The following is a 14,024-nucleotide window of genomic DNA, read 5'->3' on the forward strand; positions in this document are numbered from 1 at the left end:
TTACCCATACAGAATGCCAATAAATGTACCCATTTCCCACTGGGTGACAATCCCTTTCTTATATGACCCCCCTACCCTCTCCCCCGAAAGCATCTCTATGTGGGTAACAAAGCTTCCTGCATAGGTTTGAGCAAAGAGCCCAATTTCTGTCCCGGTGCCTTCGGAGACAGATGCTCTGTGTGTGGAATACCCCCCAGGTGACTGTCTCATAGACAGGGAAAGACAAGGAAAAGAGTCCTGACTTTCCGGGATATTTTCGTGCCAAAAATAAACAACCCCCACCCCCAAACCAAACGAGACAGTCTTTTTCTGTCTTCTCCCTGCTGTTTACTTCCTCCCCGCCCCCTCCCTTCATCTGTAAGGCAAATGCACGTGCTGCTCTGGGGATTCGGGTCCCGAGGTGCCCCCTCCCTCCCCACGCTGTGCAAATATCTTTGCGAGGAGCTTTTTATAGCACACTCTGATCAGAACCAAGATTGGATCCCTCTTTCTGCAGCCAGCCCCTTTGCTCCCTCCAGCATTCGAATCAAGACTCAATCCAGAAAGAGTTTTAATTCAAAGTAAGATCCATTCGATGCATTATCAAAGACAAAACCGTCTTCCAGACCCACCAAGCCATCTCTCTCCCCCCGCCCCGCCACCCACCCCAGCTCCCTTCTCCCCTCTCAGTACCGTGTAATGTTAACGGAGGAAAATCACTTAAAAAAAAAAAAAAAGGCTCGTCCATCTCTGCTTCCCGCGGCGAGTGCTAAGAACCTGGCTGGGTGCCGTTGCTGGACGACCCGCCAGTCGCCGAATCCGTGAATGAACCTGACTGGCTTTTTGAATGGGCTCGGGAAATGAATGAATGGACGGGCGAATGAATGAATGGAAGGAAGCAGGGAAAGAATGAATGGGGCCGCGCGGAGGCACGCGCGCGCCCACTCACTCGCTCGCTCGCTCGCCGCCTTACGCTTACAACTCGGCCGGGAAGGGAGCGCTCGTTCCGGCCGACGCCTCGTGGCGGCGCTGTGGCTACGCTGCCCGCTCCGGCGGCAGCTGGAATCCCCTCGCAGCGCACGTGTCCGGGGAGGGGGAGGCCAGGCGCCAACGCTAGATGTCACCTGGAGGCAACAGTGGCGGCTGGGCGGCAGGGAGGGGGGCTGCTGCTGCTGCTGTTTGGGGAGGGGGGCCGGTTGTGTGGATGGCGGCGGCGGCGGCGGCGGCAGCTGCAGCAGCGGGGCGGGCGATCTACGAGGAGAGGAGGTGGTGGTGGTGGGAGGCTATAAAAGTAACTCGCCATGGCACATGCACACTTGGGCGAAACTTCCCCGTCCGAGCGAGAGGGGCATGGCAGGAGCTGGTGAGCGCAGAGAGGCCGGAGGGGAGAGGCGGCGGCGGCGGCGGCGGCTGTAGCAGCAGCGGCAGCGGCGGATCGGACCTTGTGCAGAGTCCGAGAGGGGGCGGGGGCGGGGGCGGGGGCGAAAGCCCTGCGCCCTCCCGGCCCTCCTCGCTGCTATCTCGGCTAGGGCAGAGCGAGAGGGACGCTCCGTGCAAGTTGGCCGCGGGCGCTCCCCCCTCCCCCTCCTCCCCGTCCCTCGCCCGCTGCCCAACTTTGCCCCGGGATGGCGGCTCAGTGAGCGGCCCGGGCTGCGGCATGCGCGTCAACGGGAGCGGGCCGAACGGCTCTGAGCCGCAAGACCAGCTCACCTTGGACCGACCCCCCTGGGTGGCCTCCACCTTGGCCGCCATCCTCATCTTCACCATCGCGGTAGATATCCTGGGCAACCTGCTGGTGATCCTGTCCGTGTACAGGAACAAGAAGCTGAGGAACGCGGGTGAGAATCGGGAGGAGGAGGAGGAGGGCTGGAAAACCACACCAAACCGCCGTTTTCGAAAGCGACGGCGGGGAGGGGAATCGCCCCGGGCGCGCCTACGAGGCAGAGGAGGGGGCTTTGTGGGAGGCAGGTGGGCGGAAAGCGGAGGGGGCGGTTGGGGGGGGTCACAGTGGCGATCATGGAACAATTCTCCCCCCTCTCCGGCGTCTCAAGCGACCTCCCTATTTGAAGTGAAGTTTTTTGGGGGGGCAGTGGGCGTCCCCCCATCTTTAGTTTCGCTCGAGTTTGTTGTTGTGGCTCGTGCCCCGCTTTCGGCAGAGCGAAGTTGGCCGGGGCGGTCCAAGACGCCGCCGCTGTTGTGGTGCTTGAAGTTTCCCGTGCGCACAGTCGAATTGTGCGGGGTAGGAGGCGAGCGGGATTCTGGGAAAGCGGATCAGCAGCCGAGCGAAGGAGAGCCGCTCCGGGAGATTTAGAGTCGACTCACGCCTGTCCGGGGGTGGCTGGTGGCTGGTGGCTCGGTTGTCCGTGGGGCGGTGAGTTTCGGGCTCTGGGTTGCAGTCCGACCGCTAAAGGAGCTCTCCGAGGTGCTGAAGCTCTTTAGAGCTCCGCCTGAAACTCAGAGTGGATTCACAATGCCCTGGACAGCTCCTTTCGCGTTCTGACTGAAAACGTGAGCGGATTTACCGCCCCACTGACATGGGTGCCTCCACTGCTCCTGTCAGATGAAGCAGTGTCTCTCCCCCAACCCAACGCCCCCCCCCCCCGCCCCGCCACCACACACACAGACACAATCCTTTCTTTTGATATGCCTTAGAACTTTGAACGGCTCCCCAACAATTGAGGATCTCTCTCCCCTCTTTCTCCTCCTCCCCCCAGCTCCCTTCATTCCAAAGCAGCGATTCCAGGTTGCGACAGATGCCAAAAGCTTGTCTCTTTTCACCTCAGATCAGTGATCAAGAGGCAACGGGTGTATTTTTAGTAACGACCACAAAACCACACTGCTATTTAAAGCCCTCCATATGATCATTCTAGCGCTAGGCGAGCAAAGCAGCATTATTATTTTCTTCAATCCAGTCTGACGGAGGGGGGTGCTTGTGTTTTAGGAGGCGACGCTCAGCTGATTGCCTAAGCAGACAACAGAGAAGTCTTGCTACGGATTTTCTTTTAATATCGGCATTCTTTGGTTTTGGTTTTGTAATGATGCTTGTGACATATTCGTGCAAAGTGAAGGAATGTTCATTTGGTGCTGAGGCATGGTTGGGAAGCCGTAAACTTAATGCTGAGGAGCTGTTTTTGCCTACTCTTGTTATTTTCTACTTTAAAGACTGAGGGCACCTGATAGCTAAATTACGCATGGTGGGTTGCTAGGGGTGTGTGGGTGTGGGTGTGTGGGTGTTTAGTGGTGGGGGAAGGGGCAACGGGTGGACCGGATAACATCAGTGATGGTCTCTTGAGCAAATCTGTCTCGGTTTATGGATTATTGGTCTGACAGACAGGGGAACTTCTCCTTCAGAGGCATTCTGCTTTATCATGTCAGACCAGCTGGTGCGCACGTGTACGAAATCTATGCACTCACCCCCACCCTAAATTTTCATTGAAAAAAAAAACCCACACCAGAGTGAGAGGAACACGTGCTAGGGATTGCGTCAGCAAACCAGTCAGAAATTTGCTTCCACATTTCCCTTCACCTCTTCTTCCAGTATTGCAAAGCTCTGGGTTCACGCTATTAATGAAACGGCTTGCAGGATTGTGTTGGGCTGTACCCTGGGCTGTACGCTGTTTTCAAAATCTGGTAAGACAAGATGATTAGATCCTGAAGACAATTCTGAAATGTACTTTTGCATGCCATTTCAGCGGTGGCCAGGAAGATAGAGTAGCAAGTCGTAATGGGAACCTATAGTCTTTGAATAACAACAACAACAACAACAACTTCTCTCTCTCTCTCTCTTTCTTTCTCTCTCCTATGTAACTACTGGAATTTCTGTAGTTGGAATTTTATCTGTTTAATACCTAGTATGCAAAGTTTTATCCCCTGTGGGATCTGCTGTGGTTGTTCGTTTCAGTTTGGGGAATTTGTTTATTATTTGGAGGCTGATAAACACAAAGGTTCATCTGCAGTATTCTACAGCATGTATGAAATAAGAAATAACTATAGAAGTGCTTGATTTTCTAGACAAGCTAGGCCATGAATTTGACACCTTTTCTGGGGTGCTGTAACCTCTTGTGCCCCCCCCATCTGCTTTGTAGCATATTTGACGGGATTAGGGGGAACTGCAAGGGGGGAAAGGAAATCAATGCCACTGACAGATGCTGTTCCATTGGGGGACAAACCTCACTGCATGTAACCTAGTCCTTTTCCCTTCCTAATTTGAAAGCACTTCCATATGGATTCTCATGTGGGACAATGCAGCATTTCTGCATTCCACTGCATTTCTTGCCTTTTTAATCTTTGCATTTGCAACACATTGAGAACAACAACCAAAGGGCCATAAAAAGCCACCCCCAAAGTGTGGTGGGGGAGGGGAGGAGAAAAATCATATCATGAAACACATCAATATACAGTAATCATTACTTGTAAGGAAAAGAAAACAAAAAGAAAAGAATGGAAAGAAAGAAAACACAAGGAGTGGAAGAAAAGGCATTAACATTTCAAATATTAATATAAGCAGTCCATATATCTAAATAAGCGTCCATATGGCTTTGACACTTGTAGGAGATATACTGAAATGTAGCAAGAGCAGTAAGATCTTCAGTGTTAAGTGGTGGATGTTTTTGCTTCCAAGCTTGAAGCAGAAGTCACTTTGCAACTGTATCCACTTTTGCTGTCCACCTGTTAATCCTCACATCACAGGGATGAAGTTTAAAATGCAGTTGCATCTGCTACCATCACACATCTTTCAAGAACAGTATTTGTCTGAACAATGACTTCCAAAGAGAAAGAAGCCACTACAGGCATTGTCCTCATTACATTGCCAGGATCTGACACAGCTAGCCAGCTTCTTCCTGGCAAGCCTCTGTAGTATCCAATAGGGATGTGCTCTGCTTCTAATCGGACCGGCGAATTAGAAGCGGAGCGGGGTGCTTCGCCTTCCCTTAAAGCGGAGGTGAAGAGGATTGGGGGGCCAGCAGAGCGTTGCGAAGAGGATCGAGGTGAAGGCAGTTCCTTCGCCTCGATCCGGAGCTCCGCAAGAAAGGTAAGTGGGGTTTACCGGGCCCTGCCGCTGTCGCTGTCACCCATGCGGTGACAGCAGCAGAGCCCGGTAACCCCCCTCCCTCCTCTCCCTTAACTGCGTCCGTCCGCGGTCCCTCAGCTTCTTCAGTTGAGCCCGTGGCTCAACCAGGAAGTCTAGGCCGCACTTGCGGCCCAGGCTTCCTGGTTGAGCCATGGGCTCAATTGAAGAAGCCGAGGGACTGCGGACGGACACAGGTAAGGCCCCCTCCCCCTTGGTCCCTTACCGGGCTCTGCAGGTAAGGGAGAGGAGGGAGGGGGCCTTACCTGGCGCCACTCCCCTCCACTGTGGAGCTCCGATTCGGAGCCGGAGCTCCGTGGCGAAGAGGAGTGGACTATGGGCGGAGCGGCGCACACCCCTAGTATCCAATATACATGAAACATTGCTTTTCATTGAATCCACCTCAATTTTAAATCTACAGAAACAGTACATAGGGCACCGAAGGCAACTTTCCATTGATTAAACTGCACAGAGCATTCTCAGTTCCTTATTCCGTTCGTCTCTGACCTTCCAAATGCCTGCTTTACTACATTCCAGAAGACTTTTTGTGGGCTTCTCTTTATGTAAAGAACCAATTAATTTCTCCATCAGTGCAGGAGAAGCTGAAGCACTCATTGCTAATGGGCCGTATATACTAGACTCCAGCAAATGCTGACGCTGAATATACTGCCCACTATGACTAGATGATATCCAGGTGAAATTGCCCATCTAGCAAAAAATGCATGGTAGCTGGAGCATGGAGACAAGGGGCACTTCTATGCTCCAGCCACCCCACACTGGATACGTGGCAGCCTCAGATTTTAGAGGATTAGTATGCATTGCCTCACCAGCAGCAGTTTGATCTACATTCTCATGCTAAATTAACCTTATAGGAGAAACGAGATTTCAAAACAGAGAGACAACCTTCTATGTGGAGGAGTTGGGTTTATACTTTAGATCAGCAAAGAGGTTTGGTTGATGAATTCCTGCCATTCTCAGTATTGTGGATTAGATATGATTGAAAGCCATAGTTGAAAGCTATTGGATACCACCATGGCTGGGAGATGATGAGACTGGAACTTTCCCTTCATAGAAATAGGTTCTGCTGTTCAAGGAACAGCCTAACTTGTGTCTCCCCCACCCCACCCCATATTTTGAGAACTATAGTTCTGTCTAGTTTGTTTGCACCATATCCAACTGACTTTTTCAGACATGTCTGCTTGCTCAACTTCAACTGTTTTCCTGATTGTCTTTAGACTGTTGCAATTAAAAGATGGAGACAAACGTGTGTTAACAGAATAGTTGGGAAATACAGAATTCATGGGATGTCTCCAGTGTTAGTTCTACTTAGAGCTTGCTAAGTAGAAATTCGAATTAAGTTAGTTCTGTTTAAGTCAGACAAACATTCAATACAATTCCTTGTACTTTTAAACTACAGTGTGGTGAATTGTGGGGATGTTACCACTGAAATTAACAGTACTGTTTTCTACTTGTCTGCTGAGAAGTAAGTTCCACTGAGAAGTAAGTCCCACTGAGTTCAATGAGACTTACTCCTAGGTAAGTGTGTATGGTATTGCAGCTTAAATCTAGAGAATAGATCTGAGAGAGTAATTTAACTTTTTAGGTAAGTATATTCTGATAAAATGACATTTTAAAATTTCTGAAAGAATTCTGTTCACTTTTATAAAACATTTTAAAATTTGTAGATAATTGAAAAATGGGAAGTATTTAAAATACAGATCCCCACGATTCTCAACAATGGGGGATTTGCTATTTACTGAAATGTAGGATAAGGCTATAGCTAACATAAACTCTGTGATTTCAAAGTCTTCGGATATATATTTACATTTTGTGCATTTTTAGACCTGTGAGAATACTATTAAATAAGACTCAGCAAAGAAACATGGGATTACCAATGCTAGTGAAATTGGACAGCTGTAGAAGGATGTACAAGATTCGACAGGAGCATTATTTTGTGGGTGCATGTGTGTGGAAGCAAGGATTTTCCTTTCTATTTGTTGGTGCTACTTATGCTTTTAAAAATAATAATGACATCTGCAACGTACGTACCTATCTTCTTTTATTTGTAATCTGCTAATTACGAGGAAAATACAACTATTTCCAGAGTCAAAATGGAACCTTGCGTATTAACATGGTCATTTGCTGGCATTTTCCATTGTGAAAAACTTGGACACCGTCTGGAAGTCCCACCTGGAGCAGGTGAGGGAGGAACAGAAGATACCTCCTGAAGAAAACCTATCTCAATGAAGATCTCTTTGCCTTCTCTCTCCAAAGAAAACAGACAGATTAAGGCCACTTGGATATGGTGGTGGTTGTGGTGGTGTTGGGATCTTTTGTGTCTTTTTGTTCTTTTTATCTCATGGCACAATGGTTGAAGAAAACTTCACACTGGATATCTGGACTTTTATTATCTTTGGAAAAGAAAAGAGAGAGCTGTGCACAGTAGAAAGGCCTTATAAAGACCTTGACAAGAAGGTCTCTCCTGCCCAGAGGTCAGAACTTTAGTATGAGCCCATGTACTCAAAGAGAGGAGTCAGTGGGCCCCAAGACGTTTTGTCCCCGCAAGCAGGCGTGTCTGATACAAAGGGCTCCTTCGTAGTCACAGGCATGGCTTCAGTAGATGCTCTTCTAGACACAGAAGCTGGTGATGCTACTGGTAGGATCCTCTTTTATTTAATGTACTTGACTGTAATAAGTTTCATCTGATCTGTTTTAGGATTGAACAGATTCCAGGAGAAAAGTTCAGTCCCTGGTGCCAGCAACTGCAATTCAAGTTGTGCTTGTTTCCACCAGTACCCTGATCTTGATGTGTACAGAAAGGTCTTTCCTGTATGGGCTGTCCCATTGACTTCAGCGGGCACAAGCACAATTTGCTCATATAAAAGAGAAAATGCACACTAGAATATACACAGACAGATCACCTGTTTCCATTGAAATGACTGGGGCAGCCCTCAGTGGCAGGAAGTGTTCTGTGTGTACATAGAGTTTCCAGTTCTGGAAGAAACATATTGATCAGGGTGAAGGACTCAATTTTGTCCTCTATGTCTGTTGGGCTTTACCTTTTCTTCAACTTGCAGAGGATGCATAGAAGGCATAAGGATTCTGATATGTGAATTATATTCAGCATAATGATCTTCATTTGACTGACCAATATCAATTGTGGGTTAGAGGTAGATAGATATCTTTAGTTAGATATCTCTTATCAAAGATGGTGCATTATTGCAGAACATCATAACTCCCTAGAACCTAATTATGTTTCTTATGTCATAATGGCCCATCTCTTTTGAATGCAATAGATTCATCATGTCTCATAGTTCTTTAACATCATACTATCTCTCTGTTCAATTGATGGTTTGGGCAATGCTAGTTGAACAAAGGAGGGAATGCCAAAAGTTCCATCAACACTTATTGGGTTGTATCAAATGTTAGTGTAACTGAAGTCCCATTCATTTCAATGGTCTACTCGAAGTAGGACTAATATTGAATAGAACCCACACTTTTTCATATTATTTTCCTCTTATCCCACTACCAGGGAGACTTTGCAGTGGGCCATGGCCCAACCAGGGATGGTCAAATGGACATCCCATGAAGCACATTGGCAGCCCTATCAAATTATAATCACTAATAAGAAAGAACAAATTTTTTTAATGTTGTGTGAAAGAGATTCCACATTTGAAATGTTGACATCTCTCTTGGAGTGTCATATGTGATGCATTGGGCATAATTTTAAATATGTGTTCCATAATTCTGAAGTGCTTGCTGCTAGATTTTATTTTGCAGCCTTTCCACCCATGAAAGGGTTTGGTTGTACTGCAAAACACCCTTCTGGTTTACAGACTATCTCAAGATCAGCGAAGCTGATTGGCTGTCCTTGGCCTAGCCTATCAACATTCTCTTTAACCTCTTGCCTACAGAGCTCTGACAGTACCTTTTAGCAAAACAGGGAAAGGTTCCACCCTTCACACAAAAGGCTTTGCATGTCTCTTTTTTCCTGTACAAAATGTTACTTCTGTGTGGGAAGTCCATGTGTACACAGCATACATGCGTACACAGCATACACATGCTAAAGTGTGACAAATGAACATGTGCCTGTTTCTTAGAGCAGGAGTTTACTGCCAAGCATGGTGCGGTGAATTTGCCACATGTTATGGGGTGCATATGCTTGTTACCCAGAAGTGATATTGACAATGATAGGACATTGCCTTGTGTGATGAAACCCCTGACTCATACACATACCTTGGTGTGCAATTTGTGGTATGGGAATTAGGACTGAAGTGAGACCTAGGGGTGGCAGCCTCCAGTCAAACTACACCTGTGCACTGTTTGCTTGGGCGGACCTAGCTCAGACAGATATTAAAGAAAAGAAGCATGAGCAGTTATGAAGTTCCATGTGCATGGTAGAGACCATGGTTTCTTCTGCCTGAGAAGAGGACTCTGGGTATTGTTCTTTCGAATGATCCACCATTCAGGAGGCAAAACAAACAAACAAAACATAACTCAGCACGGGCTAACCTTATCTTCATTTCTCTTTATTTGGCATTCTCAGTTTTATAGAGAATTACTGCTGCACAGGGATCAGCTGGATAGGTTAAAAGAAGAATTCTGGGATAAAAGAACAAAACAAAAATTTGACAAAGAAGCTAGGACAGTCACTCAGGCTGATAAGGCCGAACGCTGTATATTGCGTGGGCTGTCAAGGCCTTGATACATGTCCCATCTTTGCTGACTGTGGGTGGGGCCAAGGATCTGGTGGGGGCCATGGTTCAGGTACCTGGTAGGCCACCCTGTGTGGTTTGTGGGACTGTGTTATAATCATAGAATCATAGAACAGTAGAGTTGGAAGGGCCCTATAAGGCCATCGAGTCCAACCCCCTGCTCAATGCAGGAATCCTCCTTAAAGCATACCTGACAGATGGCTGTCCAGCTGCCTCTTGAATGCCTCTAGTGTGGGACAGCCCATGACCTCCCTAGGTAATTGGTTCCATTGTCGTACTGCTCTAACAGTCAGGAAGTTTTTTCTGATGTCCAGCCAGAATCTGGCTTCCTGTAACTTGAGCCCATTATTCCGTGTCTAGGATGACCCTGGTGGGTCACAAAGTTGCCCATGCCTGTGTGAGGAGTATCTCACATGCAGGTGTTTTGTTTTGTTTTAATTTAAACATGAGATGCCTGTGGCTATGAAAACACAGTAATAATGCAGGCGATGTGATAAAATGGTGTCCGCAGACTTCTCTGATCTTAGTAATATCCTTATGCCTTCATTGTTATTCATGCAAAGAAAGCAATACATCAAGAACAAAGAAACGAAGCAGTTTTACATCTTGTTCTAAGGAACAATTATTCAATTATAAGTATTTGTGTGTGGTTTTAAAATTACATTTGCCTTATGAGTTACCAGGCATGCACACCTTGCACACCCAAAAATTGGGTGAACAAGAATTAGTTGTTTTATTACAGTTTATGCAATTGCTGATTTCAGTTGATTTATTAGAGTTTCAGCAATTGCTTTTCATAATTTCCCACTTGCTATCCTGTCACTTCTTCCTTTCTATATGTCCTGTGGCTATTAGACCTGCTTGATTTGACTGTTGCAAGAAACTAAAATAAACACCAAAATCTGCAGTATACAAGTTTGGAGAAATCCCTCTTTCTCAAATTATAATAATGCTTCCATAATTAGACTTCAAGTCTTAAACCCATTAACAAAAATGCATCAAAATAAAGCAAAAGTAGAATAGATCCATTGAAACCAGCCTCATAGATTTCAGTGTATCATAAGTTAGTCAAGCCCCATTGACTTCAATGGATCTGTTCTACATCTGGATCCAACCTGCTCAGACAGAAAAAAAGGAAAGAAATACATTTATTTAAAAATGTGATTTTAATCTAGATTTGAGTTTTGTTTTGTTTTTAATTTTGGAGGGACTGAACCGTTTTACTCATTCCCTTCTGCACAGTTAGTTATCAAGTTGGAAGCGCAAAGCAACCTGAGATGCCAATTCTCTGTTTTCAGCTTCCTTAAATTTTTAAATTTGGACACATAAGCCCAATTTCACACATCATTGATTATTTTCAAACCTCCCTGTTAATGTGGCTGTAATGCTATTGCTACTAGGTGAGAGTACCAAATTGGGCAATTGATATTCTTCTGAGTGGGCATCCCTTCCAGGTTGCATATTTTCTCATACATATATTACTGACTTCACTGTGCTCTTAGCCAAACAAGAGGGTAAAGTTATCAAACATAGGATAGAAATGTAGGGAGGCCCATGAAAGGGCTCAGAACAAATCCACTGCTGTTGTTGATTTGAATGTGTATGATAATTATCTTCGTTTAACATAGACCCTCCTGTAGTGCAGAAGAGATGTGACACCATCTCCCTGCATCCCATGGCTTCCAAATCAGAAAGTACCCTTAAGAGCATGTAATATCAGCTCCACCCTGTTCTCCCCTCTTGTGCAAATGTTCTCTTCCCTTCCCTCATTGACATTAGCCAGGGTTTAGCATTATATCTGCACCACTGATGCATGGGCAAAGAAAGAGGACAATGATTTGCATACAATTTGCATATGCTAATAGAGATGATTACAATTTCAATAGAAATCAATTTCATTATGGCAAAGGCTGTGACCAGGTGACCTGTGCGCCTGCTGTGCAAACTGCTCTCCAGGTGCTAGGGTGACCATATGGAAAGGAGGACAGGGCTCCTGTATCTTTAACAGTTGCATAGAAAAGGAAATTTCAGCAGGTGTCATTTGTATATGGAGAAATTGGTGAAATTCCCCCTTCATCACAACAGTTAAAGCTGCAGGAGCTATACTAGAGTGACCAGATTTAAAAGAGGGCAGGGCACCTGCAGCTTTAAATGGTGTGATGAAGAGGTAATTTCACCAGGTTCCCATATATACATATGACACCTGCTGAAATTTCCTTTTCAATACAACTGTTGTATTGAAAATACAGGACCCCGTCCTCTTTTTCATATGGTCACCCTACCAGGTGCTAAGTGTTGATGGGCAACTTCAGGCCCTGCTCCTTTCCCTTCTTATGGTTCTTCATCTTGGGACCAGACTTGGACAGGAGAGCCCTTCAAATAGAGGACAACTTCAAAACAGAGGACTGTCCTCTGTAAAATAACAAAAAAATTACCAACCACTGTTAACACTAACCAGGGTCCCTTCTTTACTAGAGTTTGCACTTCAAACCTTGGTTAGTGTTTCACACCTGATATAATGCTAAATGCAGCTAAAGGTGATGAGGGAAGGGTCAGCTTCATGCAGGAAAGGGGAAGGAAAACACTTTCCTGACACCACCTCTCAGTTTACAAACCATGGTTTGCAAGGAACCAAGAGTTAGGCCTGCACCAGGCCTTTGTAAACAACAGCCACAGCCGCATGAGGCAAAATGTAGCCAAGCTATAGCATCCACAGGATTGTGTAGTACAGCTTTGGTGGATGGAACAATATCAGAATACAGGTGGGAAATTGCATTTTTGATTCCTCTCATATCTAAGATGTTTCATTGAACTGACAGAAATAAGTTTTTGTTTTGCTTCTGGGCATGGTGGGGCATTCAAGCCTTCATGCCGCCACCTCCAATCTGTACAAGTATGGTCTAACAAGAGCTGACCCATGTGATTCTGCCAATTGTGCAGCTTGGCTTTCAGTTAATTCTAATGAACATGTACATTCAAATCGACATTCATATAGGAAACTAAAGTTATAGCCGAGCCCTTATATAATGCCGTGGATCAACTGGGCTTGCATAATTGGACCTTGCCTTCTTCTAAAATATATGTGACATTTGGGCTAGCAACATCATTAACTGATGGATGAAGAGTGTTCCATTTCTTTGCATAGGTATTTGTTGAAAGACAAATACTCGGTGTAAGGTCAGAATCCTCTTCAGACAATCAAGCTGCCACTTTCGCCCTCATTGTTCTTGATGGTCTTTTTTTTTTTAAAAAAATTGAATGATATTTCAATATTCATTGCCTTTCATAGAAAGCCGATTTTGTTGCTGCTGTTGTTGTCTTGAGTTTTGGAGTAAGGAAGTCCTTGTCTTTATTACAGATGTACTTTGAACCATTTCTGGATATCCTGAGGGAGAATGGAGAATCAAAGAACATCTGGATCCTCAGAGGCAGGTTTTCGCTTTTAGAAGACCAACTCCTACCATGCAAGCTCAGGATCCGAAGACAAGAGAGTGAACAATGGATGACAATGGACATTTGTAGTTCAGACTTGCCTAACAACAGGTAGCATAAATGGTAAGCAAATTGTGTGTCTGGTGGGGGCGTGGGATATCTATCTCAGGTTGCAATCCTGTGTCCATTCACTTGGGAATAAGTCCCAGTGAACTTAGTTGGACTTACTTTTCAAGCAGACATGTATACGACTATGCTGTGAGTTGTTGGATTTTGGCTGCCATCACTTCACACTGTCCTCCTTTGATGTGGTATTTCACTTCACAGTATTCTTCTCTGATGTGGTTCCATAATTCTTTGATGTGTTTCCATAATTCTTTAACTCTGCCATCGTCCATTTCTCTTTCCACATTCTTCTAATATTGGTCAATTATCATGGAGCTTTCTGATAGAAGGGACAGTAATCTACCCATGTTCGTGGGACAGTTCCTTTGCTTTCCTTATCACAGACAAGATCAGGTTGGATCCAGATTTAGTCATGTGCAACTGGGCTGTCAGAAGCAGACTTCTCCACCCCACTGAAAATGCTACACAGGGGCACAGAGGACCATGCTGAATGATGTGACCTGAGGTGTAGGGAATAGGGAATCTCCCCCAATTTGGACAGAGGCACTTTCCATGAGCAAAGCTTTTCCATTCCTGGATCCAACTCATTCTGAATTGCTAGAATGCAATTTTCCAGTTGTTGTTGTTGTTGTTGTTGACAATAGATCCTTGTTTTTGGCACGATTGGCCTATTTCTGACTTTATGTTCTTGATGTCTGCTGATT

At 45.7% G+C, this 14,024-nt stretch overlaps 1 protein-coding gene across 1 annotated transcript in view; it reads left to right on the plus strand.

Annotated features, from left to right (window-relative positions):
* Positions 1-1,634: 1,634 nt before the first annotated feature.
* Positions 1,635-14,024, plus strand: part of MTNR1A (melatonin receptor 1A) — a 102,369-nt gene continuing 89,979 nt past the window's right edge. The window contains exon 1 of the mRNA XM_063135138.1: positions 1,635-1,817. Within this exon, the coding sequence (XP_062991208.1) occupies positions 1,637-1,817 (181 nt within the window). The 5' untranslated portion in view covers positions 1,635-1,636. The remainder of the gene's footprint in view (positions 1,818-14,024) is intronic.

The sequence above is a fragment of the Elgaria multicarinata genome, chromosome 10, assembly GCF_023053635.1.
Source record: "Elgaria multicarinata webbii isolate HBS135686 ecotype San Diego chromosome 10, rElgMul1.1.pri, whole genome shotgun sequence".
Classification (NCBI taxonomy): domain Eukaryota; kingdom Metazoa; phylum Chordata; class Lepidosauria; order Squamata; family Anguidae; genus Elgaria; species Elgaria multicarinata.